General features: G+C 48.6%; 1 protein-coding gene across 23 annotated transcripts in view; it reads left to right on the top strand.

The window, feature by feature from the left end:
* Nucleotides 1-23,056, top strand: part of PIK3R6 (phosphoinositide-3-kinase regulatory subunit 6) — a 63,751-nt gene that overhangs the window by 25,404 nt on the left and 15,291 nt on the right. For 6 of the 23 annotated variants that reach the window (XM_063629460.1, XM_063629452.1, XM_063629459.1 and 3 more), the window contains 15 exons: nucleotides 2,696-2,779; nucleotides 3,700-3,791; nucleotides 4,513-4,581; nucleotides 5,481-5,613; nucleotides 5,788-5,857; nucleotides 6,912-7,095; nucleotides 9,367-9,523; nucleotides 12,615-12,701; nucleotides 13,632-14,052; nucleotides 14,429-14,507; nucleotides 15,250-15,372; nucleotides 19,021-19,131; nucleotides 19,432-19,522; nucleotides 19,861-19,931; nucleotides 20,580-20,670. In XM_063629460.1, coding sequence (XP_063485530.1) covers nucleotides 2,696-2,779; nucleotides 3,700-3,791; nucleotides 4,513-4,581; nucleotides 5,481-5,613; nucleotides 5,788-5,857; nucleotides 6,912-7,095; nucleotides 9,367-9,523; nucleotides 12,615-12,701; nucleotides 13,632-14,052; nucleotides 14,429-14,507; nucleotides 15,250-15,372; nucleotides 19,021-19,131; nucleotides 19,432-19,522; nucleotides 19,861-19,931; nucleotides 20,580-20,670 — 1,863 coding nt within the window. The remainder of the gene's footprint in view (nucleotides 1-2,695; nucleotides 2,780-3,699; nucleotides 3,792-4,512; nucleotides 4,582-5,480; nucleotides 5,614-5,787; nucleotides 5,858-6,911; nucleotides 7,096-9,366; nucleotides 9,524-12,614; nucleotides 12,702-13,631; nucleotides 14,053-14,428; nucleotides 14,508-15,249; nucleotides 15,373-19,020; nucleotides 19,132-19,431; nucleotides 19,523-19,860; nucleotides 19,932-20,579; nucleotides 20,671-23,056) is intronic. The other 17 variants (XM_063629463.1, XM_063629466.1, XM_063629465.1 and 14 more) reach the window with 7 other exon arrangements.

Below are 23,056 nucleotides of genomic sequence, written 5' to 3' on the forward strand. Positions count from 1 at the left end.
CAGCAGGGCAGTTGGAGAAGCTTGAGCATCTCCTGGGGAAGGGCCTGCTTTAGAACCACTACCATACCCTGTATTGGCTGGGAACTGTGGCTCAGCAGAAAGTGATGGATTTCACAGCTATCTTAGTCTGTTTGCATTGCTATAATATAAAGGAATACCTGCAGCTGGGTAATTTATAAAGAAAAGAGGTTTATTTGGCTCAGTGTTCTGCAGGCTGTACAAGAAGCAGGGTGCCAGCATCTGCTTCTGATAAGGGGCTCAGGGCTCAGGAAGCTTCCATTCCTGGTGGAAGGGGAGCAAGCATGTACAGCTCACATGCTGAGAGATGAAGCAAGAGAGAGGGGGAAGGTGCCAGGCTCTTTTTAACAACCAGTTCTCAGGGGAACGAATAGAACGAGGACTCACTCACTACCGCAAGGATGGCATTCATGAGGCATCCACCTTCATGGCCCTAACACCTCCCATTAGGCCCCACCTCCAACACTGGGGACCAAATTTCAACATGAGATTTAGAGGGTCAAATATCCAAACCACTGCAACAGCACAGTAACTGGGGACCTGGGTCCATTAAACTCCCAGTAGTGGGAGATGAGCAAGGTACATTCTCATAGCCACAACACTTCCCAAATATCAGTTGCTTATTCTTGTACCATTTTTATGGTTTTTTTTTTCCATATCAGTGTACCACTGTTAAAGAAAGAAATTATTCTGACACTTGTTAAATGGTAAGGAAGACTTATCCAAGACTATTGCATTAGGAAAGAGAAAGCAGGCTCAACTTGGAATAAGGAAAAGTCAGCTCATTTGTAGCCAATGAGCAGAGTGAAGGGGTCAGTGGATGGAAAATTCCTAAGAGGAGACATCAAGCGTCGGGCATTCTTGCTAAACTGAGCTAACAGGATTTTTGCTAGAGGCACAAGTCAAATTCTTACACATCGAAGGTAAGGGATGAAGGGGTTCAGGAGATATCAAGCGTGGAGGATTCCAACCTAAACTGATTTGGCAGGATTCTTGCTAAAACTGGGATGGGCAGGCCAAAGGCAGGACAGGAGCCAAGGCTGAGCCCTAGTGAAGAAGAGGGCTAAGAGGAGGCTGAGTAAGGCTTGGTCAAGGAGAGAGTCTTTGTTACCACCTGTCCTGGTATGTATCTGATACGATTCTTTAAACTGACTTTAGATTTTAGCTTTATACTTGTGGGGGGAGACTACCAGAAAAGACAGGGTGCTGTAGGGTTCAAAAACATAAATAAATAAAATAAATAAGTTTTAGCTTCATGCATGGATTCAGGAACTACTAAAAATAATGGCAAAGGCCTGGCGTGGTGGCTCACACCTGTAATCCCAGCCCTTTGGGAGGCCAAGATGGGCGGATCACGAGGTCAGGAGATGGAGACCATCCTGGCTAACACAGTGAAACCCCGTCTCTACTAAAAATACAAAAAATTAGCCAGGCCTGGGGGCGGGCCCCTGTGGTCCCAGCTACTCGGGAGGCTGAGGCAGGAGAATGGTGTGAACCCGGGAGGCGGAGCTTACAGTGAGCTGAGATTGTGCCACTGCACTCCAGCCTGGACGACAGAGCTAGACTCCGTCTCACACACACACACAAAAATAATAATAATAATAATGGCAAAAACTGCTATTACTTTTGCACCAACCTAATAGTTTTTTATATATATGTTATATATATATATTTGGAGGACATATATATTTCATATGTATATTTGGAGGATATATATATTTCATATATATTTGGAGGATATATATTTCAAACATATATTCGGAGGATATATACTTCATATACATATTTGGAGGCTGTATATATACTTCATATAAATATTTGGAGGCTATATATATATTTCACATATATTTGGAGGCTATATATATTTCATATACATATTTGGAGGCTATATATTTCATATATATATTTGGAGGCTATATATATTTCATATATATATTTGGAGGCTATATATATTTCATATATATATTTGGAGGCTATATGTATTTCATATATATGGAGGATATATATATTTCATATACATATTTGGAGGCTATATATTTCATATATATATTTGGAGGCTATATATATTTCATATACATATTTGGAGGCTATATATTTCATATATATATTTGGAGGCTATATATATTTCATATACATATTTGGAGGCTATATATATTTCATATATATATTTGGAGGCTATATGTATTTCATATATATGGAGGATATATATATTTCATATACATATTTGGAGGCTATATATATTTTTCATATATGTATTTGGAGGCCATATGTATTTCATATATATTTGAGGCTATATATATTTTATATATATTTGGAGGATATATATATTTCATTATATATGAAAATACATATATGTATTTTCTAACACGCATTAAAATAAATGCACAACTATTCAGATTTTAAGGTCATTTGTGTACCACCTAAAATTGTCCTGCATATCACCAGTGATACACATACTGCACTTTGGGAAATGCTGGTTTTAGAAGAACACAGAAATGTGGAAGGAAAGGCTATATTCCAGCCCTGGCTGGCATGCTGGCTGCCAGCTCTAAGTAGATTATTTCGGGCACCTCTTGAGGCTCAGAGAAATGGCTAAAGACATTCTCAGGAGGAATGGAGGTGGGACGAGGGTGAGGCTCAGTGGACTGAGTTTCCTCCCACGCCTACCACTGCCCAGATGTGGAGCTGGACCTCCAGAGGAGCGTGCAGGCTGTGCTCCGGGAGCTCAGCACCCAGGCCCCTGCCCTGCAGAGCAACCAAGGTAAGAGCCAGCTGGCAGCAGCAGCTGCTCCCTCTGACCTCCACCCAATCCCAGCCAACAATACACGCACATACAGGAAAGGGCCCCGGCCTGGAGCTCATGGGGCAAGGGTCTTCTCGCCAAACCCCTTTCCTGCTGGAAATACCTAGAGCCAGAAGGACTGAGAAGCCTTCTCTGCTCCCTAGTTCAACCCTCCCAGCAACTGCTGCAGAGCACATTGGGGATCTGCCACCCTTTTTTTTCCTTTTTTTTCTTTTGTTTTTGAGATGGAGTCTTACTCTGTCGCCCAGGCTGCAGTGCAGTGGTGCAAACTCGGCTCACCGCAACCTCTGCCTCCCTGGTTCAAGCGATCTCCTGCCTCAGCCTCCCAAGTAGCTGAGATTACAGGCGTGTGCCACCACGCCCGGCTAATTTTTGTATTTTTAGTAGAGATGCAGTTTCACCATGTTGGCCAGGCTGGTCTCGAACTCCTGACCTCAAGTGATCCACCTGCCTCAGCCTCTCAAAGTGCTGGGATTACAGGCATGAGCCACGGCACCCGGCCTGCCACCCTCTTTGTTAACAACCTTCCCTAGCTCCACTTCCAAACCTAATTCCCCTCAGCACTCCAGGCCTGCAGGACTTCCAGAATGTGGCTGGGAGCACACACCTGCAAGCACTGCTGCTCTGTGGTCCCCACGCACACACCTGTCACACACCTGTCCCCAGTGCTGTCCCACCTGCCCTCCTTTCTGCCCTGGGAATTCACTGTCCACAAAGGGCTACAGATCAGAACTCCTCACTTGGGAGGAGCCCACCCAGGTGCACCTGGAGCCAGAGCTGCAACTGGGGCTCCAGGGCTCAGGGTTCTGCTCAGAGGGGTCTCCTCTAAGAGCTCCTGCCCACCTGGTCATGCTGGGCTCCCCTTTCTCCTGGCCCAGGCATGTGGAGGTGGTCCCTGCACAAGAAGGTCGAGCGAGATCCTGGTAAGAGCCCGGCGCTGGTCCGCATTCTTCTCAGAGAACTGGAGAAGGTGAGTTCCTGGACCTCAGGGAGGAAGACGGGGACGAAAGGAAGAGAGGGGCCAGGTGGGCAGGGGCTCAGTCCTGGCAGCTCTATGTCTCCCAAGCTTTGGTCGCCTGCATGATTTTTACCATATGCATCTCCCTCCTGTACTTTTACATAAGCAATATTTTCTTTACATCGACTCTCATTGTTTTACTTGAATAAACATCTTTCAAAAAGAAGCACCATAACGCGACCACAAATGGAAAACCCGTATCACTTGTCAGAAACAGAAGGTACCTATAAACATAAATATACGACTATTGACGTTTCTCAAAATTATCCTCGGGCCACCTAAATTATCCTCCACACTACCCAATGTTGTACTTTGCACATTGCAGAGTACATGTTGTACTTTGTACTTTGCAGTGGGAAACACTGCACTCAAGGGAGGCTCCAAGCTGGGGACTTGTTTGTTGCTTTGCTGCAACTCCTACCCTAATTGAATTTGGCCCCTCACCTGCAGAGTTCTCTGAGGACCCCCATGCTCCCACACCCTCCCTGAGGGGCTTCTGCATCTGTGTGCCCTCCCCTCCCCACTCCTCTATCCAGAGCAGACAATGGCCCTTTGCTCTCCCCCTGGCTGCCTTCCACCCCATCTCCTGCCCACCCCCAGCCTAGACTGCCTCCTGCTACGAAGTGGGAAGTCCCCCAGCCCAATACCTGTCACGTGATCTCCTGTTTTCCAGGCGGAAAGCGAGGACCTCCGGCATGTCATCATTCCCTTGCTGCACACTGTAATGTACGTGCTCACCAAGGTGAGCTGGGGACTGAGATCGAGGTGGTAGTGGTGACCTGCATGTGGCTGGGCTGGACACTGCCAGGATGAGCCTAGAAAATCCTTTCCCCTTAGTGGGCAGTCTCTGCCAGGATGAGCCTAGAAAATCCCTTGGATTGCCTGCCCTAAACTGGCTTCTAAGCACTAGCCACCCCCTTTCCCTCCTATACGGAGAGAGAACTTTGGAGAGACAATGGCCTTGAATGGCAGGATGAGGTCTTTGGGTTTGCTACTGTGTGCAGTGCAACAGGAGACATCGCTGATCCCTACACAGAGAAGAGACGTGATACAGATGTGGTTAATGTCTCAGGAGGAGTAATCGGGAGCTGCGTGTTGTTGCAGCGGGTGGGAGTGGTGGTTGAGGAAGGCAGGAAGAGCAAGTCTGGGGTTGCTGGAGAGTCCAGGGTCAAGATGGGGCTTAGCTCCGGCAGAGTCAGAGGTCACACTGAGGTCGGGAGGCAGAGGGGGGCCTCCCGGGCACTGTGGAGCATTTCAGGCCTGTGGGATGCAAGGAGGAGCAAAGGAGACTGAGGAAGTGCCTCCAAGGTTTTGAGCCTGGAGAACCGCAGGAATGTGCTTCCCTGATGGAGCAGGAGGGCTGGGAGGAAGTTGATTTGCTTGCAGAACTTGATGCAATGAATTTTTATCTTGGTAAGTTGGGGCGGGGCAGCAAAGGGATGTCTTACTGGTGCTGGGAGAAGAGGCTGGAAGGTGTGGGTTTGGGAGAGAGCTGTGAGCCCAGGTCTGGCTGTTAGGCCTGACCTTCCACCTCTTCTCCCAAGCCCCTCCCCGGAAACTCCCCTGGGACCCTTCACCTCCCCCTCCTCCCTCTCACCTCCCCCTCCTCCCTCTCACCTCCCCCTCCTCCCTCTCACCCAGGCCACAGGAATCACAGAGGAGCTCTACCAGAGAATCTATGCCTTTTGCACAAGATTACTTACGCTGCCCACCCCCTACTGCACAGTTGCCTTGGACTGCGCGATAAGGCTGAAAACGGAGACGGCCGTCCCAGGTAAGAGTCACCGGGCATATTTGTCTGCCATGCTGCACCTCCAACATTGCCCAGGGTCTTTCCTTTTTCTCCAGGATACCGGGGAACCCAAAAGCCTCCACACCTTCTGTAGGAAGGTGGAAAATGGGAATCAGAGACTTGGGGGCTGGTTGGCCAAAGTGGTCTGGTTTGCAGGGACACTGTACCAAAGGATGGTCATTGCTGAACAGAACTTGATGAATGAACTGTATCCCTACCAGGAGAGGTGAGTGGCCCCAGAAAAATTGCTACCTTCAGCCTCCTAAAAGTGTTGTGGCTTTAGTGACTGCTCCCTGGCAGAAGGACAAAAGAGGAGGCTGGATTAAGAAGAGCCCTAGCAGAACTCCCCAGCCATGACATTTGTGCAGCAGTGGAGTGCGTTTGCAATTCAAGGTTGGCGCCATATTGTTTTCTGGAGACCACTGAACACAGGATAGGTCTTTCTTCTCAGGTTGGATTCCAAGCTACCCTCTGTCATTCCATCTCCATCCCGCCCTTGGCCATAATGCAGCATCATACCAGCCAGGCAGCCAGAGGAGACTCCAGAATAACCATAGCGGAGGGGCTCAGGCGCAAGTGCACAATGAAACCTGAGGGCCTCCATGGGGGACGCCCAGCCCCTTAGATAAGACTGAGGAAGTGTCCCCTGCTCGTGTTGGGGAGAGGGGTGACGAAGTTGGGAGTGGCACCTCCCTTTTCTGCAGGCACCTCCACTAACTTGGCCCTGAAAGGCACAGCTTGAATTTGGGGTATGAGGTGCTGTGTTCAAGAAAGATGCAAGGAGGCCCAGGGCACCCAGAGGACTTGGCATGGGAGAGATGGGGAGACACAGTGGGTGAGGAGGAGGGAGTAGGGGAGGTTGGCTGTCTGGTGTGATGAGTGATGAAAGAAGGTGAGATTCACTCAGAGTTCAGAACTCCAATTCTGGCAGGAAGGATTTAGGGTCCCTCCTAGAGGGCGACCTGGTCCCTGGGCCAGGATGCTGAGAGAGGGAGCAGGATTGAGGCTGGAACTTTCCTAGACAGGGGACTAGGCCTGATTTCCTCTGTGGACAGTGGATTAGAGCTGCCCCTCTAGAAGGGCCATGCATGCTCTTATTTGCCACAGTCCTCACCACTCCCTATTGTCATCCCACCCAGAGACTTTTGAACCCGAGACTCCTCTTTTTAGCAGGATTAAATTACTTGGGGGTGCTGCACAGCTCTGAGGGCGCCCATCCGGTGGCTCCTCTCCCATTAGTTACTATCAATCCCACCTCTCCCCTCTGCCTCTGCCCTCAGAGTGTTCCTCTTCGTGGATCCTGAGCTGGTGTCTGCCTCTGTGTGCAGTGCTCTGCTACTGGAGATCGAGGCGGCCCAGGCGCAGCAGACACCAGAGGCCTGCATGCGCCACGTAGTCTCCCACGCCCTGCAGGCAGCTCTGGGGGAGGCCTGTCATGCAGGCGCTCTGCACAGGAAGCTGCAGGTAATGGCCCTGCCCGCAGCTCCTTGTCAGTTCCAGCCCTGGTCCCTGCATGCCCATACCAGTCGCTTACCCTGCTCTTCCTCCTTCTCCTGTTTCACATCACCTTTTCTCCCACATCAGAAATTAATACATTTTGGCTGGGTGCGGTGGCTCACACCTGTAACCTCAGCACTTTGGGAGGCCGAGGAGGGCAAATCACCTGAGGTCAGGAGTTTGAGACCAGCCTGGCCAACATGGCGAAACCTGGTCTCTACTAAAGATACAAAAACTAACTGGCCATGGTGGTGGGTGCCTATAATCCCAGCTACTCGGGAGGCTGAGGCAGGAGAGTAGCTTGAACCCAGAAAGTGGAGGTTGCAGTGAGCCAAGATTGTGTCACTGCAGTCCAGCCTGGGCGATAGAGCGAGACTCCATTTCAAAATAATAATAATAAGATATAAGATAATGCCAGTATTACTAGCAGCAGGGTGAATGAGTGTCTCAGTCTTGAAAGCAGAAATCTGGGTCACCACAACAGTAGCTACTACATCATCTCACTCAGAGTCAAAGCCAAAGTGATTGCAATGACCTATAAGAGCCTGGTGTGGTGGCTCATGCCTATAATCCCGGGTACTTGAGAGGCTGAGGCAGGAGGATTGCTTCAGGCCAGGGGTTTGAGACCAGCCTGGGCAACATAGCAAGACCCCATTTCTACAAATAATAATAATAATAATAATAATAATAATAATAATAATAAAAATACCAGGCGTGGTGACATGTGTTTGCAGTCCCAGTGACTCGGAAGGCAAGAGGATCACTTGAGCCAAGTTCAAGACTGCAGTGAGCAGTGATTGTACCACTGCACTCTAGCCTGGGCAACAGAGAGACACCCCATCTCTAAAAATAAAAATAAACTGTCTACAAGAACCTTATCTTGAGGGCCTTGACCTGTTCCCATCTCTCTTCATTTCCTCTCTGGCCCGTCTCCTGACTTTCCCTCTCATTTCTTGTGCTCCAGCTAAACAAGCCTCCTCATTTTTCTCCCAACATTCACATGCCTAACATACTTGCACCCCAGGGTCTTTGCACTCCCTACTCCCTATGCTTGGAACATTCTCTTAGATACCTGCATGACTCACTCTTTTTTTTTTTTTTTTTTTTTGAGATGGAGTCTTGCTCTGTCGCCCAGGCTGGAGTGCAGTGGCGCGATCTCGGCTCACTGCAAGCTCCGCCTCCCGGGTTCACACCATTCTCCTGCCTCAGCCTGTCCGAGTAGCTGGGACTACAGGTGCCAGCCACCACACCCGGCTAATTTTTTGTATTTTTAGTAGAGACGGGGTTTCACCGTGTTAGCCAGGATGGTCTCCATCTCCTGACCTCGTGATCCGCCCGCCTCGGCCTCCCAAAGTGCTGGGATTACAAGCATGAGCCACTGCGCCCGGCCGCATGGCTCACTCTTTCACTTCCTTTAAGTCTTTACTTAAAAGTCACTTTCTGCCAAGTGTGGTGGCTCACACCTGTAATCCCAACACTTTGGGAGGCCAAGGCAGGCAGATCACGAGGTCAGGAGATTGAGACCGTCCTGGCCAACATGTTGAAACCCCATCTCTACTAAAAATACAAAAATTAGCTGGATGTGGTGGTGTGCGCCCATAGTCCCAGCTACTCGGGAGGCTGAGGCAGGAGAATCTCTTGAACCCAGGAGGCAGAGATTGCAATGAGCCGAGATCACACCACTGCACTCCAGCCTGGGTGACAGAGCAAGACTCCGTCTCAAAAAAAAAAAAAAAAAAAAAAAAGTCACTTTCTCAGGGGGGCTTCCCAGATCACACAATCTGTTTCGTTTGCTGCTGTATCCCAGCCCCTAGAACAACGCCTGGTGCAGTGAGCTGTTCTAAGTGCTGGAGATGCAGCTATGAACGAAACAGACAAAATTCCCTGCCTTTCTGGAATTCACAATCTAGTGGGGGCTAGAACATTGATCCAAGTGCTGGGTGACACTTTCAGGAGGTGGGCGTCAGCAGCTATCTCTGCCTCTCTGGGTAACAGATATTGCAGACCAGCAGTCTCCCCATAATAGTGTGTGAGGGGCAGAGGGGAACCCCCACTGGCAGGGCAGGCGTGGGGCCCTGGATGTGGGATCCAGAAGCCTTTGGGGGAAGCTCCTGCCGGGCCCCCAGGGGCAGCGGAGAGGTGTCACCTTGGGCTGCCAGGGCCCTGCGGACTTGGCTTAGGAGCTGGGGCGCGTGCGCGCTGGGCCGAGACCCAGGATCTGACGACCCTCCCCAACAGGCCAGCCCTCGCCGCACCCTGGAGCGCTATTTCCACGCCGTGGTGGCCGCCGTGGAGCAGATGGCCAGCGAGGCCAGCCCGAGCCGGGAGGGACACGTGGAGAGGCTGGAGGAGATTTACTGCTCGCTGCTGGGGCCCGCGGCAGGGCGCTGCGGTGGTAAGCGACTGGCGGATGGGGGGCCTTGGCAAGGGTCCCGCGGGGGCAACTCACTGCACCGCAGGGGGCGCCAGAGAGCAGCGCTGGACCTGCCTCTGTGTGGATGCCTGGCCGACTCCCAGGAGCCTGGGGACTGGGGGCAGCCTGGGGGGGTTTGGCAGAACCGGGACCAAGAGGCGTGTAATTAGGCTGGGAGCGGTGGCTCATGCCTATTATCCCAGCATTTTGGGAGGCCGGGGCAGGCGGATCACCTGAGGTCAGGGGTTCGAGACCAGCCTAGCCAACATGGGGAAACTCTCTACTAAAGTAGTAGAGAGTTTAGTCTCAAAAAAAAAAAAAAAAAAAAAAAAAAATTCAGCTGGGCCTGGTTGTGGGCGCCTGCAGTCCCAGCTACTGGGGATGCTGAGTTAGGAGAATCACTCGAACCCGGGAGGCGGAGGTTGCAGTGAGCCGAGATCGCACCACTGTACTCCAGCCTGGGTGACAGAGCGAGACTCCATCTCAAAACAAAAAAAAAGAAGGCAGGGAATTTGGTCATGATAACCACTGATGCCCACAGAGCCCCTACTATACTCCAGTTGCTGTTCTAATCACCTTACATATATTTAAATATATTGCCTATACTGTATTAAATCAATGAAACCTCACAGTCAACTTGTAAGCTAGAAACTTATTATCCCCATTTTACAGAGGACGAAACTGAGTTAGAAAGAGGTTAAATATCTTACCCAGGATCACCCAAGGCAGTAAGTGGCAAAGCCAAGATACAAATCCAGGCTGTCTAGTTCACCACTCAGCTGTAGTAACGAAAGGATTTGATCATCCAAGGACCAGAGCATCTAAAAGAGCAGATGAGTCAACATCGTTTATATCTGGTATCATAGATTTTTATTCCTCACCCTTCCTATTTGCATATTTGTAAGATAACGCCTTATCTTCTGTAAGGCATAAGGTAGGTAAGATAATGCCTACCCTGACGCAAGCCCCATATGGATGGGGGCATCTGAAATAGCCCAGAGAAACGTCTCGAATATGTGTTTCCTGGCTGTTGTAGGATGGTTCTGATTTGGGTCCTATTTCATGGTCGTTCAAAGTATCATCGAATGTGTCAGCCTGCTTGTCCCAGATATGCACAGTCACTGATTGTGCACCTGTCGTTATAAGGCATGGGGTTAAGGACTGGAATCCACTGGAAGAGGTTAGTGTGCCAGGCCCTGGGTTCGAACTTGGCAGCCCAGGTTGGGTGGAGGCCACAGCAGTTGGGTGAGGTGGGCAGGATAGTCTCTGCCTAAAGACTCCATCTTCGAAGTTTTCCACTCTTTTGCTTTAACATTCTATGCTGCCTCTGATCCCACATGGAAAAAGCTGCTCTGGTGCCCCAAGCTGGGACAAACCCTGGGACCAATTTGGCTTTGATCCCCTTGAGGCCCCTTGCTAACACTCACCAGTGACTCTGCATGGATCAGACAAGACCATCTGGGCCACCCCCAAGCCACATCCAAGGGCACCTGTCTCCTGCCCAGACTTGCCCTGTGCATTTTTTTTTTTTTTTTTTTTTTTTTTAGACAGGGTCTCGCTCTGTCACCCAGGCTGGAGTGCAGTGGCTCAATCATGGCTCACCGCAGCCTTGACCTCCTGGGCTTAAGTGATCCTCCCACCTCAGCCTTCCGACTAGCTGGGATCACAGTCATGCGCCACCACACCTGGCTAAGCCCTGTGCATCTTTTGTTTTTTTCTGAGACAGAGTCTCGCTCAGTTGCCCAGGCTGGAGTGCAGTGGCTCAATCTCCACTCACTGCAAGCTCCGCCTCCCGGGTTCACGCCATTCTCCTGCCTCAGCCTCCCGAGTAGGTGGGACTACAGGCGCCCGCCACCACGCCCGGCTAAATTGTTGTATTTTTTTTAGTAGAGACAGGGTTTTACCGTGTTAGTCAGGATGGTCACGATCTCCTGACCTCGTGATCCGCCCCCCTCGGCCTCCCAAAGTGCTGGGATTACAGGCGGGAGCCACCGTGCCCAGCCAAGCCCTGTGCATCTTAATGACAGGCAGCACCCCCGTCAAGCCCCTGTGGCTGTAGGGGGCAGTATGGAGCAGTGGTTATAAGCACAGTGTTGTGGGTAAGAGCAGGAACTCTGGAGCTGAGCTGCCTGGGCTCAAGTCTTCACTGTGCTATTTACTATGTGACCTTCGGCCAGTTATTCAGCCTCTCTGTGTCCTGGCTCCTTCCCTGTAAATTGAGGATAATAATGTCACCTGTTGCCCAGGGCCATTGGCAGGATCCAGAGAAATGATTGCAGTGTGTGCCAGGTGAGTAGAATAAAGCCTGGCAGGCAGTAGGTACTCAGTGAACACTAGCTGCTCTCCCCTAAGAAGCTTGCAGCCTCGTAAGTGGGGAGCCACAGCAATATAGAAGTGAAACGGGAATACGGAGCCAAATCCTAAGACCACATGTGAGGTGTGCCCAGTGTGCAGACAAAGTCTGGTCGGAGGGAATGACCACCGTGGGCCACTGGAGTGGTCAGAAAAGATTCTAGAAAGAGGAGCAGGAAGAAGGGCTGGCCTTGGTCTCTCCCCTGGACTGCCCGGGGTTCCTGCTGCCCCCAAACTTTGCTGATGAGTTCTCGTCAGCATCACCAACAGCTGCAAATGTTAACTGAGTGTCTACTGCATGCAAGATATTGGAAGCAGCCCTGAGAAGGGCAGGGGTCTTTCCTGCCTCGTCTGGATGCAGGCAGGGCATTTTAAGAACAGCAGGAAAGCCAGTCTGGTGGCTGCACAGCGCTGAAGGCATGGCCAGCATAGGACAGTAGGTCAGAAAAGGCCTTGTGAGCTGGTTTGTGAAGACCCCCTAAGGGCTGAGCTAGGTTTAAGGAAACGTAGCTACTAAGCATTGCTGGACAGGGAGGGGACAGCTGCACTGCTGGGCCTTAGATGGGCTGGTGGTGGCAGAAATGGAAAGGCAGACCAGATGTGAAGGAGAGAGTCCCTGCCACCCCTCTAAGACCCCGCACAGGAGCTGGGCAGGATGGGGAGGGGAGAGGAGGGGCCCATGGCCTCCTACATGGCCTCCACAGCCTGCTCCTTTCTGCAGGTGACCTTGTCCAGGAGCGGCCACCAAGCATTCCCCTGCCCAGCCCCTACATCACTTTCCACTTGTGGACCGACGAGGAGCAGCTCTGTACGTGCCCGTGCAGCTGTCTGGAAACAGTGGTATATGTCTGCGTCTGTGTGTGTATGCATGCATGCGTGTGTGTCAGTGTGTCTGTGTGTGTGTATGGGTGTGTGTCAGTGTGTCTGTGTGTGTATGTGTGTGTCAGTGTGTCTGTGTGCATGTGTCAGTGTGTCTGTGTGTATGCGTGCATGCGTGTGTGTGTATGCATACGTGTGTGTCTGAGTCTGTGTGTATGTGTGCATGCATGTGTCAGTGTGTCTGTGTGTATATGTGCACGTGTGTGTCAGTGTGTCTGTATGCATGTGTGTGTGTCAGTGTGTCTGTGTATGTGTGTGTCAGTGTGTCTGTGTGTGTATGCATGCATGTGTGTGTTTCAGTGTATCTGTGTGTATGCATGCGTGTGTCAGTGTGTCTGTGTGTGTGTGAGTGCATGTGTGTGTCAGTGTGTATGCATGTATGTCAGTGAGTCTGTGTGTATGCATGTGTGTGTTAGTGTGTCTGTGTGTATGTGTGCACACGTGTCTCAGTGTATCTGTGTATGCATGTGTGTGTGTCACTGTGTCTGTGTATGCGTGCATGCGTGTCAGTGTGTGTATGCGTGCCTGCGTGTGTCAGTGTGTCTGTGTGTATGTGTGCATGCATGTGTGTCAGTGTGTCTGTGTGTATGCATGCATGCATGTCAGTGTGTCTGTGTGTGTGCGTGTGTCTGTGTGTGCACGTGTGTGTCTGTATGTCTGTCTGTACATGTGTATGTGTGTGCATCTGTGTGTGTCTGTGTCTGTGTGTGTGTCTCTGTGCATGTTCATATGTGTGTCCTTTTGTGTCTGTGTGTCTGTGTTTCTGTGTGTGTGTATCCTCTGAGGAGGGCTGGCTGAAATCAGGAACGTAGCCCTGCCAGCCTCACGTGTCCTCACTGCCTTTATTCCCCCATCCCAGGGAAGGAACTGGTGCTCTTCCTCCGCCCAAGATCCCAGCTGCGCCTCAGTGCTGACTTGGAGGTCTTGGATCTGCAGGGCCTCCGGCCAGACCGGGAGTTGGCCCGGGTTTCTGTGCTGTCCACTGACAGCGGCATTGAGCGGGACCTTCCCCCGGGGGCTGATGAGCTGCCTGCACCCAGCAGCCCTGAGATGGAGCGAGCCGGGCTGCAGCGCAAAGGGGGCATCAAGAAGCGTGCATGGCACCTGGACTTCTTGATGCCTGACAGCTGGGACGGGCCCCCGCTGCACCGGAGGACAGGCAGGCCCGGTGGGGATGGGGAAATGCTGCCCGGCGTCTCCCGGCTGCACACAGCCCGGGTACTTGTGCTGGGAGACGACAGGATGCTGGGGCGCCTGGCCCAGGCCTACCACAGACTCAGGTGGGGCCCCGAGGTGGGGGCTGGGGGCGGGCGCTGGTCAGGGGCACAGGTGGGCCTGGCATGGGCTGGTGAAGGATCACAGGGTGGCAAGAGAGGGTCAGGAGTCAGAGGCCAGGGTGGGGCGGAGGAGGATGCCGCACAGTGCCCACAGCAGTCACAGAGCACCGCAATCCCTGCTTTGTGTTCGTTAGCTCCGTGAACCGTCATCGCCGTCCTGCAAGGGAGTCATTACTGTACCCATTTTGTAGATGAGAAAGCAGAGGCTCAGAAAGATGACACAAATTGCCCAAGGTCAAGAGATAACAAATAGCAGAGCCGAGTCTGTTTGAAGCCAAGCCCCGCCCCTAACCCCCTCTGCTTTGCTGCCCGTTGCTAGGAAACGGGAGACCCAGAAGTTCTGCCTCACTCCCAGACTCAGCCTGCAGCTCTACTACATCCCTGTGCTGGCGCCTGAGGTGACTGGACCGCGGGGAGGCGGTGGCGGGGCAGAGACAGGGCAGGCTGGGCAGGGACACACCTGCAGCCCGGCATTCCCCACATCCCCGGCTCAGGGACTAGAATAGGCATCCTTAGAATGTGGAGACGGGAGAGAGAGCTCAGCAGTCTTCTATTTCAGATGCTGCAGACGTGCTCTGGGGGCTGAATGTGGCCAGAGATTGGGTCTCTCTCTTGATGGCAGCCTGCTTGCTGCTGATATTTGTTTTCTTTTTGTAGGTAATGGAATTAGTTGCAAACTTCTCAAACACAGGGCTCTCTCTCTCTCTCTGTCCTTCCCTCCCCTCTCTCAAACACACACATACACACACACCCCACACTTTCTGGTATGACATGAAAGGAAATTTCAAGCCGTGAAGTCCATTGATCTAGTTGGGGGGACAGAGCCACACTTGCAGTTCTTACTTCCTACTGCACACTCCACTTTCTATTGGGAAGCAGTAAGGTCAAAGCCATACTTGTCTCTCCCCTTTTAAAGTCGGTGATCATTTTTCAATGTCCCTGCTGAGTGAAGCTCAGCAAAAGATATTCTAGCTTCATCTGAGTTTATAAAACAGAACAACGATGTGTCTTCACATGCAGAAATTTGGGCCCCAAGAGGTTAAATGACTTGACCGTATTCACACAGCCTAGGCTGATGGCAGCTGGAAGGCAGAGCTGGAGAGAGGGCCTGACGGGTCTGCCCCATCCCCTTTCCCCCAGAAGCCTGCAGCATCCAGGCAGCAGGAGCTGGGAGAGCTGGCTACGTTCCTGGGCCGCGTAGACCCGTGGTACCAGAGCAATGTCAACACGCTGTGCCCCGCCATCCACAAGCTGGCTGAGATGGTAGGGGAGGGTGAGGGTACCAGGGAGGGAGAGAGGGACGGGAGCGGGGTCTGGGCAGAGGGGAGAACGGAGGAGCCCAAGTACGCAGTGAGGGTGAAGTGGGGGTGAGAGGGGGCTATATTTTTGCTGCTGCACTTGACCTTTGACCTTAAGAGTCGGGTGGGATGAGGCAGGAAGGGAATTCAAGAGAGGGGCCCTAACCAGATAGTGGCTTTGAACTCACTTGGGACACTTATCAGGCATGTACTTTGGACCAGACCACCGTGGAAAGGATGAAGTAAAATATTCTTTCGTAAGTGTGTAGGGCAGTTATACTCCTTCTTGTGTGAGCTTCCTGTGATCCTTTTTCTTTTTTTATCATTTATTTATTTATTTTTATTTTACTTCACATTCTGGGATACATGTGCAGAACGTGCAGGTTTGTTACACAGGTTTACATGTGCCGTGGTGGTTTGCTGCACCCATCAACCCCTCATCTAGGTTTTAAGACCTGCATGTATTAGGTATTTGTCCTAATGCTCTCCCTTCCCTTGCCCCCAACCCTCAGACAGGCCCCGGTGTGTGATGTTCCACTCCCTGTGTCCATGTGTTCTCATTGTTCAGCTCCCACTTATGAGTGAGAACATGTGGTGTTTGGTTTTCTGTTCCTATGTTAATTTGCTGAGAATGATGGTTTCCAGCTTCACCATGTCCCTGAAAAGGACATTAACTCATTCTTTTTTATGGCTGCATAGTATTCCATGGTGTATATGTGCCACAATTTCTCTATCCTGTCTACCATTGGTGGGCATTTGGGTTGGTTCCAAGTCTCTGCTATTGTAAATAGTGCCACAATAAACATACGTGCGCATGTGTCTTTATAGTGGAATGGATCATTTTTCAATGATTGTAACAGCTGATGTTTCCTGAGCACTTATGCTACACCAGGCACTGTTCTAAACACTTACACACAGGGCAGCTCATTTAATTCCCACAGCAGCCCAGAGGCAGGTGCCCCTGTTGGTAGGTACCACTGTCACCATAGCCCCATTTTACAGATAGAGCAGCTGAGGCACAAAGAGATTAGGTATCTTGCCTGAAGTCACAAAATGAGTGGTGGAGTGCCAGTTGGAACCAGGCAGCTTGACTCCAGAGCACCCTCTCCTAACCACAAACCCACACTGCCATACCCCAACCGTGGCTGGCAGTGGGGAGGGAACTCATCTTTTACTGATTTGAAAGGGCTTTTATATAGTAAGAGAATTTTACACTTTTTGTCGTCACATATGTTGCAGATTTTTTTCCCACGATTGTAACTTGCCTATCCACTTTTTGACTTGCGGAAGTTTAATACTTGGGTATAGTCAGACATAGCACTTTTATTCTTTACAGTTTCTGCCTTTGGAGTCATGCTTCCAAAAGCTTAAATAAATGTTCACTGATAATTTACTCTAACACTTTCCATGTCTCAATTTTTACATTTAATAAGTTGCCTATCTGCAATTAATTTTAGTGTTTAGTGTGAAGTATGTCATTTTATTTTTTCCAAATGTTGAGCTAGTTGTCCTAAAGCTATTTTGCATAAACCATCTTGCTGCAGCAATTTGAAATGTCACTTTTATCATTTGCTAAATACTTACATGTGCTTGTATTTAGTATGTGATCCATACATGTGCTTCTAAGTATTTGGTACATACCTATTCTTTCATTGATTTATTCATTTCTGTACAAATTAGCCTTTTGATATTTTAATATCTGGCTATAGAAGCCTGCCTACCCCATTATTCTTCTTTTTCAAAACTTTTCAGAATATGCTTATTTATCTTCCTGATAAACTTTAGAATTTCAAGTTTTGTTTTTGTTATTATTTTTAATTCTATTGGATTTCGATTGAAATTTGGGGAGAATTAGCATCTTTCGCATATTGAGTTTTTCTCTCTAGGAGCATGGTATAGCTCTTCATTTGTCCAAGTGTCCTTATATATCCCTCGGTATAAGTGTAAAGTTTGCATCATACAGCTTCTGTCCAATTCTCACTTAATTTATTACTTGTGTGTGATAGTGTTTCTTACTATTGCGAATGGTATCTTTATCCCATTATATTTGGGTAGTGCCTGCTGCTAATATAAAAGGAAGCTATTGATTTATACACATTTATTTATTTTAGTTTTAAAAACTGTGGTAAAAAATATAACATTAATTTACCACTTTTACATATCTGTTTTTTAACTAGCCACTTTAGTGAGCTCTCCATTTTGCTTTATCATTTGACTGATGAGGGTGTCTTCTTACATATTTTATTCAAATAAGGATATTTAGGGGTGCACATTTTCTGGCTTATACCTGATCCAAAAATGTCTTTGCATATACACAAAGACCATTTAGCTGGGTATTAAAATACTTTTTCCTTGAAACTTGGGGGCTATTGCAGTGGGAACATTTGATGCAGGCCCCATTGGTGCTCCTTTGCTGGTAGCTATTTTTCTCTGCCAGGACACTGTAAGGTTTTGGTTTTCCCCTTCTCCTTGTAATTAACAATTTGAATGGCCCTATGCTTACTCCAAAAGCGGTTTCCACATGAAGAGACCAGAAACATTATGAGCAACGACAGCATTATTAGAATATGTTCATAGCTCCTCAGTGTGACCCTTTCGAAAGGAACAATATTTCAGTACACCAGATGTGAGAGTCAGAAGAGGTCTTATAGGATCGGATATGAGTTGGATGAGATCAACTCTGAGCTTCCTTCTAGCCCTGACACTATCACATTCTGTGTAGATGTTCTGAAAAGCCAGTCACTATGCTTTATCATCATATGGGACCAGGGAAGGACTGGAGGACAAGAGGCATAGTCCATTCCCAATAACACACAAACCTGAATTATTTTATTTTATTTTGAGATGGAGTTTCGCTCTTGTTGCCCAGGCTAGAGTGCAATGGCACAATCTTGGCTCACCGCAACCTCCGCCTCCTGGATTCAAACGATTCTCCTGCCTTAGCCTCCTGAGTAGCTGGGATTACAGGAATGTGCCACCACATTTGGCTAATTTTGTATTTTTAGTAGAGATGAGGTTTCTCCATGTTGGTCAAGCTGGTCTCAAACTCCTGACCTCAGGTGACCCGCCCACCTCAGCCTCCCAAAGTGTTGAGATTACAGGTGTTGAGCCACCACACTCAGCCAACTAGTTTATTAATAGATGCAGAGACCACCAGAGCTGAAAGAGACATCAGATCATCTGGTTCAACCTCTCATTTTCTCTAGAAGGACACTCGGACCTCAAAGAGTTTGAATAACTTGCCCACGCCTGCTTGGCCAATGGCAAGTAGCCGATCCAAGCCTAGAACCCAGTCCTGGCTCTCTCATTAGCTTCACTCTCCAGCATCTTGTCTCCCCCAATCACTAAGCACAGTGCCTCACACATAGCATTGCTCAGTAGTCTCTGTAGAATTGAAATGAGTCAGATTCCCTAGGGAGGCAGGGCTCTGGACAGGAATATTTTGACTGGGAGTGGAAATTCGGTGGTAGGAAAGGTTTGGAATGTGTTGAAGGACACATTGGGTTAGTGCATCCCAGAGATGTAGGGGCTTGAAGTTTCTCTCTGAAGAAAATGGCATCTCCCACAGTGGCCTTGGGGGAGATGGTGAAAACATTCCCTGTCTCCATCACAGCCTCCTTCCCTGGACACATCCCGGACTGTGGACCCCTTCATCCTAGACGTCATCACCTACTATGTCCGCATGGGCACCCAACCCATCTATTTCCAGATCTACACAGTCAAGGTAAGCATCCCACTGGAGGCTCCAAGGAACCCCAGGACCCCACAGATTAAATACCCAGGCTCTGGGGAAACACTGGTCACCAGGCCACCAATCATGAACACACCCAGACGCTCTTGGTTATTAACGTTGCCTTCTTCGTCTCTAAATGAATCAGATCATTATTAACTTCGAGACCTCAAATCCAAGAAGTAGGTCTTCTTTATGTGGAAGGATTCTCCATGGCCCTGGATCTCTGGAAATCAGGGATAGAGTGATTTGGAAATCACACCAGGAAATGCCACCCTCCCTTCCTCTCTCCAGATCTTCTTCAGTGACCTGAGCCAAGACCCTACTGAGGACATTTTCCTCATTGAGCTGAAGGTGAAGATCCAAGATTCTAAATTCCCCAAAGGTAAGCATCTGCCTCCCTTTTCCCAAAGGTCACCCTGACTCAGCTTCTCCAAACTCTCATCCTTCCACCTCTCACCTGATGATGCCTGCACGCCCACACCCTCAGTGCTTGTCCTTGCTCTGTTCTCTACCTCTGCTAAATGCCAAGGTTGCCCTTGATCCCCTCCAATCCCCGCAAGACTGAAAGGCAGCCTGGCTCCCTGAGGTGTCACCTTTCCATCCAGGGAGATGGATGGATGGGTAAACCCAGCAGCTCAGCTCCTGCCCTCAGAGAGGTGGGGAAGTCAGGGCGAGAGGCCTGGGAACCTCCACCTCAAGCCTCTTCTCGTCTTCCCACAGATAGCTTTTCACCCAGGAGGAGAGGCGTGGCCGAGGGCGCAGGGGCAGAGCTCTCCCTGTGCTACCAGAAGGTCAGTGTGCATGGATGTGGTCAGTAGATGGCCAAGAGGTACAGCTGGAGGGAGCAGGCCTCCGGGACAAGCAGGGAAGCAGACAGAGCCAAAGGAAGCTTCTGCCCCTTTCCTTGAAGCTGTCCGCAGAGTTCCCCAGCCTTCAGGGAGTTTTGCAGGGATGGGTGGGTTAAGTTGGCCTTACATGTAGACCAGGAGGTGATCTGATTTAAGGAACAAGGGGGCTGACCGCTTGCTAAAAAATATCTTCCTCGCTAGCTGACCAGAGGGTTGAACTGATTTCACTGGAGATTTATTCTTTGGGGTCTGGAAGGCTAAACATACTCTCTAGGGATAGGAGTGCTGTAAGCCTTTATCTGCTAGCCCTTATGGGACCTTAGTGACATAGACAAAACAGGATCTGGCACAGTGGCTCATGCCTGGAATCCCAGCGCTTTGGGAGGCTGAGGCAGGAGGATCACTTGAGCCCAGGAGTTCAAGACCAGCCTGGGCAGCACAGTGAGACCCCCCCCGGCTCAAAAAAAAAAAAAAAAGACTCTCACGATGGGGGTGGAAAACAGGGGAGAGAGGCAAGACTGTGGATGTGGGGATGCTGGGGAAAGGGTGTGTCCTGAGGACCTCCACCTGTTCCTTAATCCCCCTCCTCAGGCCTTGCTCAGCCACCGGCCCCGAGAGGTCACTGTTTCCCTGCGGGCCACTGGGCTGGTCCTGAAGGCCATTCCAGCCAGCAACACCGAAGGTGAGGAACGGGGAATGCAGAGCAAAGAAAGAGAGAAGAGATGAGAAGGGCAATGCTGGGGAGAGGGCAGAGTGGCAGGAGAAAGGGGAGCCCTCGCAGTCACGGAACTGGAGCCAGGACCAGGACTTGGTGACTGCCTTCAAGTTGCTTGCTGTGGGGTCACCCAGACTCTAGCACTGGCCACTGGATTGAGCCTCAGCAGCCTGGTGAGACATAGCTGGAAGGTGGAGGGACTCCGGGAAGGGGTTGCAGTTGGCCTCCTGCCACAGAATTGGGACTGCAGGACTAGTTGTCTTCTGTTTGGAAATTTTGGACTTTGACTGTCATTCCAAAAAAAAATGGAGACAATAGAAAATGCCAATTTATGTACATATAGTAAATTATAAATATTAGCTCATATTGTGAGCCCCTGGTCTCCTGGAATAATGCAAAGGACAGCGATACGGATTATGAACATTGCAAACATGCACCAGAGGCCAGGCAGTGAAGCACGTGAACCCTAGAAAATAGATATTATTAGTATTAGCAACTTTTTACTGGAGAGGAAATGGAAGGAAGGAGAATAACGCACCCAACATCACCGCTGTGAGGAAGAATCAGAACTGGTTTTCAACCCCAGGTATTCTCATGCAAGAGCCTATGTTCCTTACCACTGCCTAAACCGGAATTGCCAAATCTCAACAGACTAGACTTAGGGGATGTTATGCAGTGATGCTTCTAAGATCATTTTGGAGCAAACAAGAAAGTTCACCCAGGCAGAATTATGTCTTGTTCACCATCTATTCCCTTTGTCCATGACATGTCCTGGCATGAAGTAGATACTTGATCAATATTTCTAGAATAAGTGAAATGCTACTTTACATTTGAAAATTTGTTTTAAAAATGAATGAACACATTTGGAATATTCCAGAAGAAATACAGAATGAAAATACACATAAGCCAGGCTGGAATGCTCATGCGGAAGCCAACTCTGATCCCTCTTCTCCTATCCAACCACGACTACTTACTCCATCTCTGAAATCCACTGTGGCTTTGCTAGCATTCCATTTATGACGCCTTTCTGACAATAATGCATTTGTGTTCATATGTGGGCATCATAGCTTCACAATTTCCTTAGCATCTGGCACAAAGAAGAAACTCAAGAAATTATATCACTTCCTAATAAAACTGCTTCCAGGCAAGTTGAATTTGTGGATGACATATGAAACTCCATCACAGCAGGACACTCTTTACCTGCAGCTCTTTAACACCATGAAGGAGACGCATAATTGTGGCAGTAGCTCTTAACCTAGAAGTGGCTCAGGAGCAGACCGTCAAGGGCGTGGGGCCAGGGCCGGATGGGCAGGGCTCACACCCCAGCATTGCCACTGACTATCTGTGCGACCTTGGATGTGTGACTTGTGTTCTCTCTACCTTTTTTTTTCCTAAAATGGAGATAATAAGTAGCTACTGATTTGTGTGCATACAGTAAACGATAAATGTTAGCTCTTATTGTTCAAACTATATTCCTTCCATTTCTCTCACAGACTCTCCCCACTCCCAGCCCTACTCTAGACCGTATCAGAGCTAGTCTGATGATGCCAGCACCCTCGGTAGAGCAGACTTCTACAAACCCTCTTTAGTTGGCAGGGAGGGATGAAGCCTACCAGCAGGCACACAGTGATGGTTTTTGACACATTATACGCTATTAAGCAACCCTGTCTCTACTAAAAATACAAAAAAAAAAAAAAAATTAACCGATGTGGTGGAGCTCGCCTGTAATCCCAGCTACTTGGGAGGCTGAGGTAGGAGAATTGCTTGAACCTGGGAGGCAGAGGTTGCAGTGACCGAGATGTCACTGCACTACAGCCTGGGCAACAGAGTGAGACTCTGTCTCAAAAAAAAAATATATATATATATATACACAATATATATATAAAATATATATACAATATATATAAAATATACTATATATAAAATATATATACTATATATAAAATATATATACTATATATAAAATATATATACTATATATAAAATATATATAGTATATATATAAAATATATATAATATATATAAAATATATATACTATAGATATAAAATATATACTATATATAAAATATATATACTATATATATAAAATATATATAGTATATATATAAAATATATATAGTATATATATAAAATATATATACTATATATAAAATATATATAGTATAGATATAAAATATATATACTATATATATAAAATATATATACTATATATATTTTATATATATAGTATATATATTTTATATATATAGTATATATATTTTATATCTATACTATATATATTTTATATATAGTATATATATTTTATATATATACTATATATATTTTATATATAGTATATATATTTTATATATA

The sequence above is a fragment of the Symphalangus syndactylus genome, chromosome 20 (genome assembly GCF_028878055.3).
Source record: "Symphalangus syndactylus isolate Jambi chromosome 20, NHGRI_mSymSyn1-v2.1_pri, whole genome shotgun sequence".
Taxonomy (NCBI): Eukaryota; Metazoa; Chordata; class Mammalia; order Primates; family Hylobatidae; genus Symphalangus; species Symphalangus syndactylus.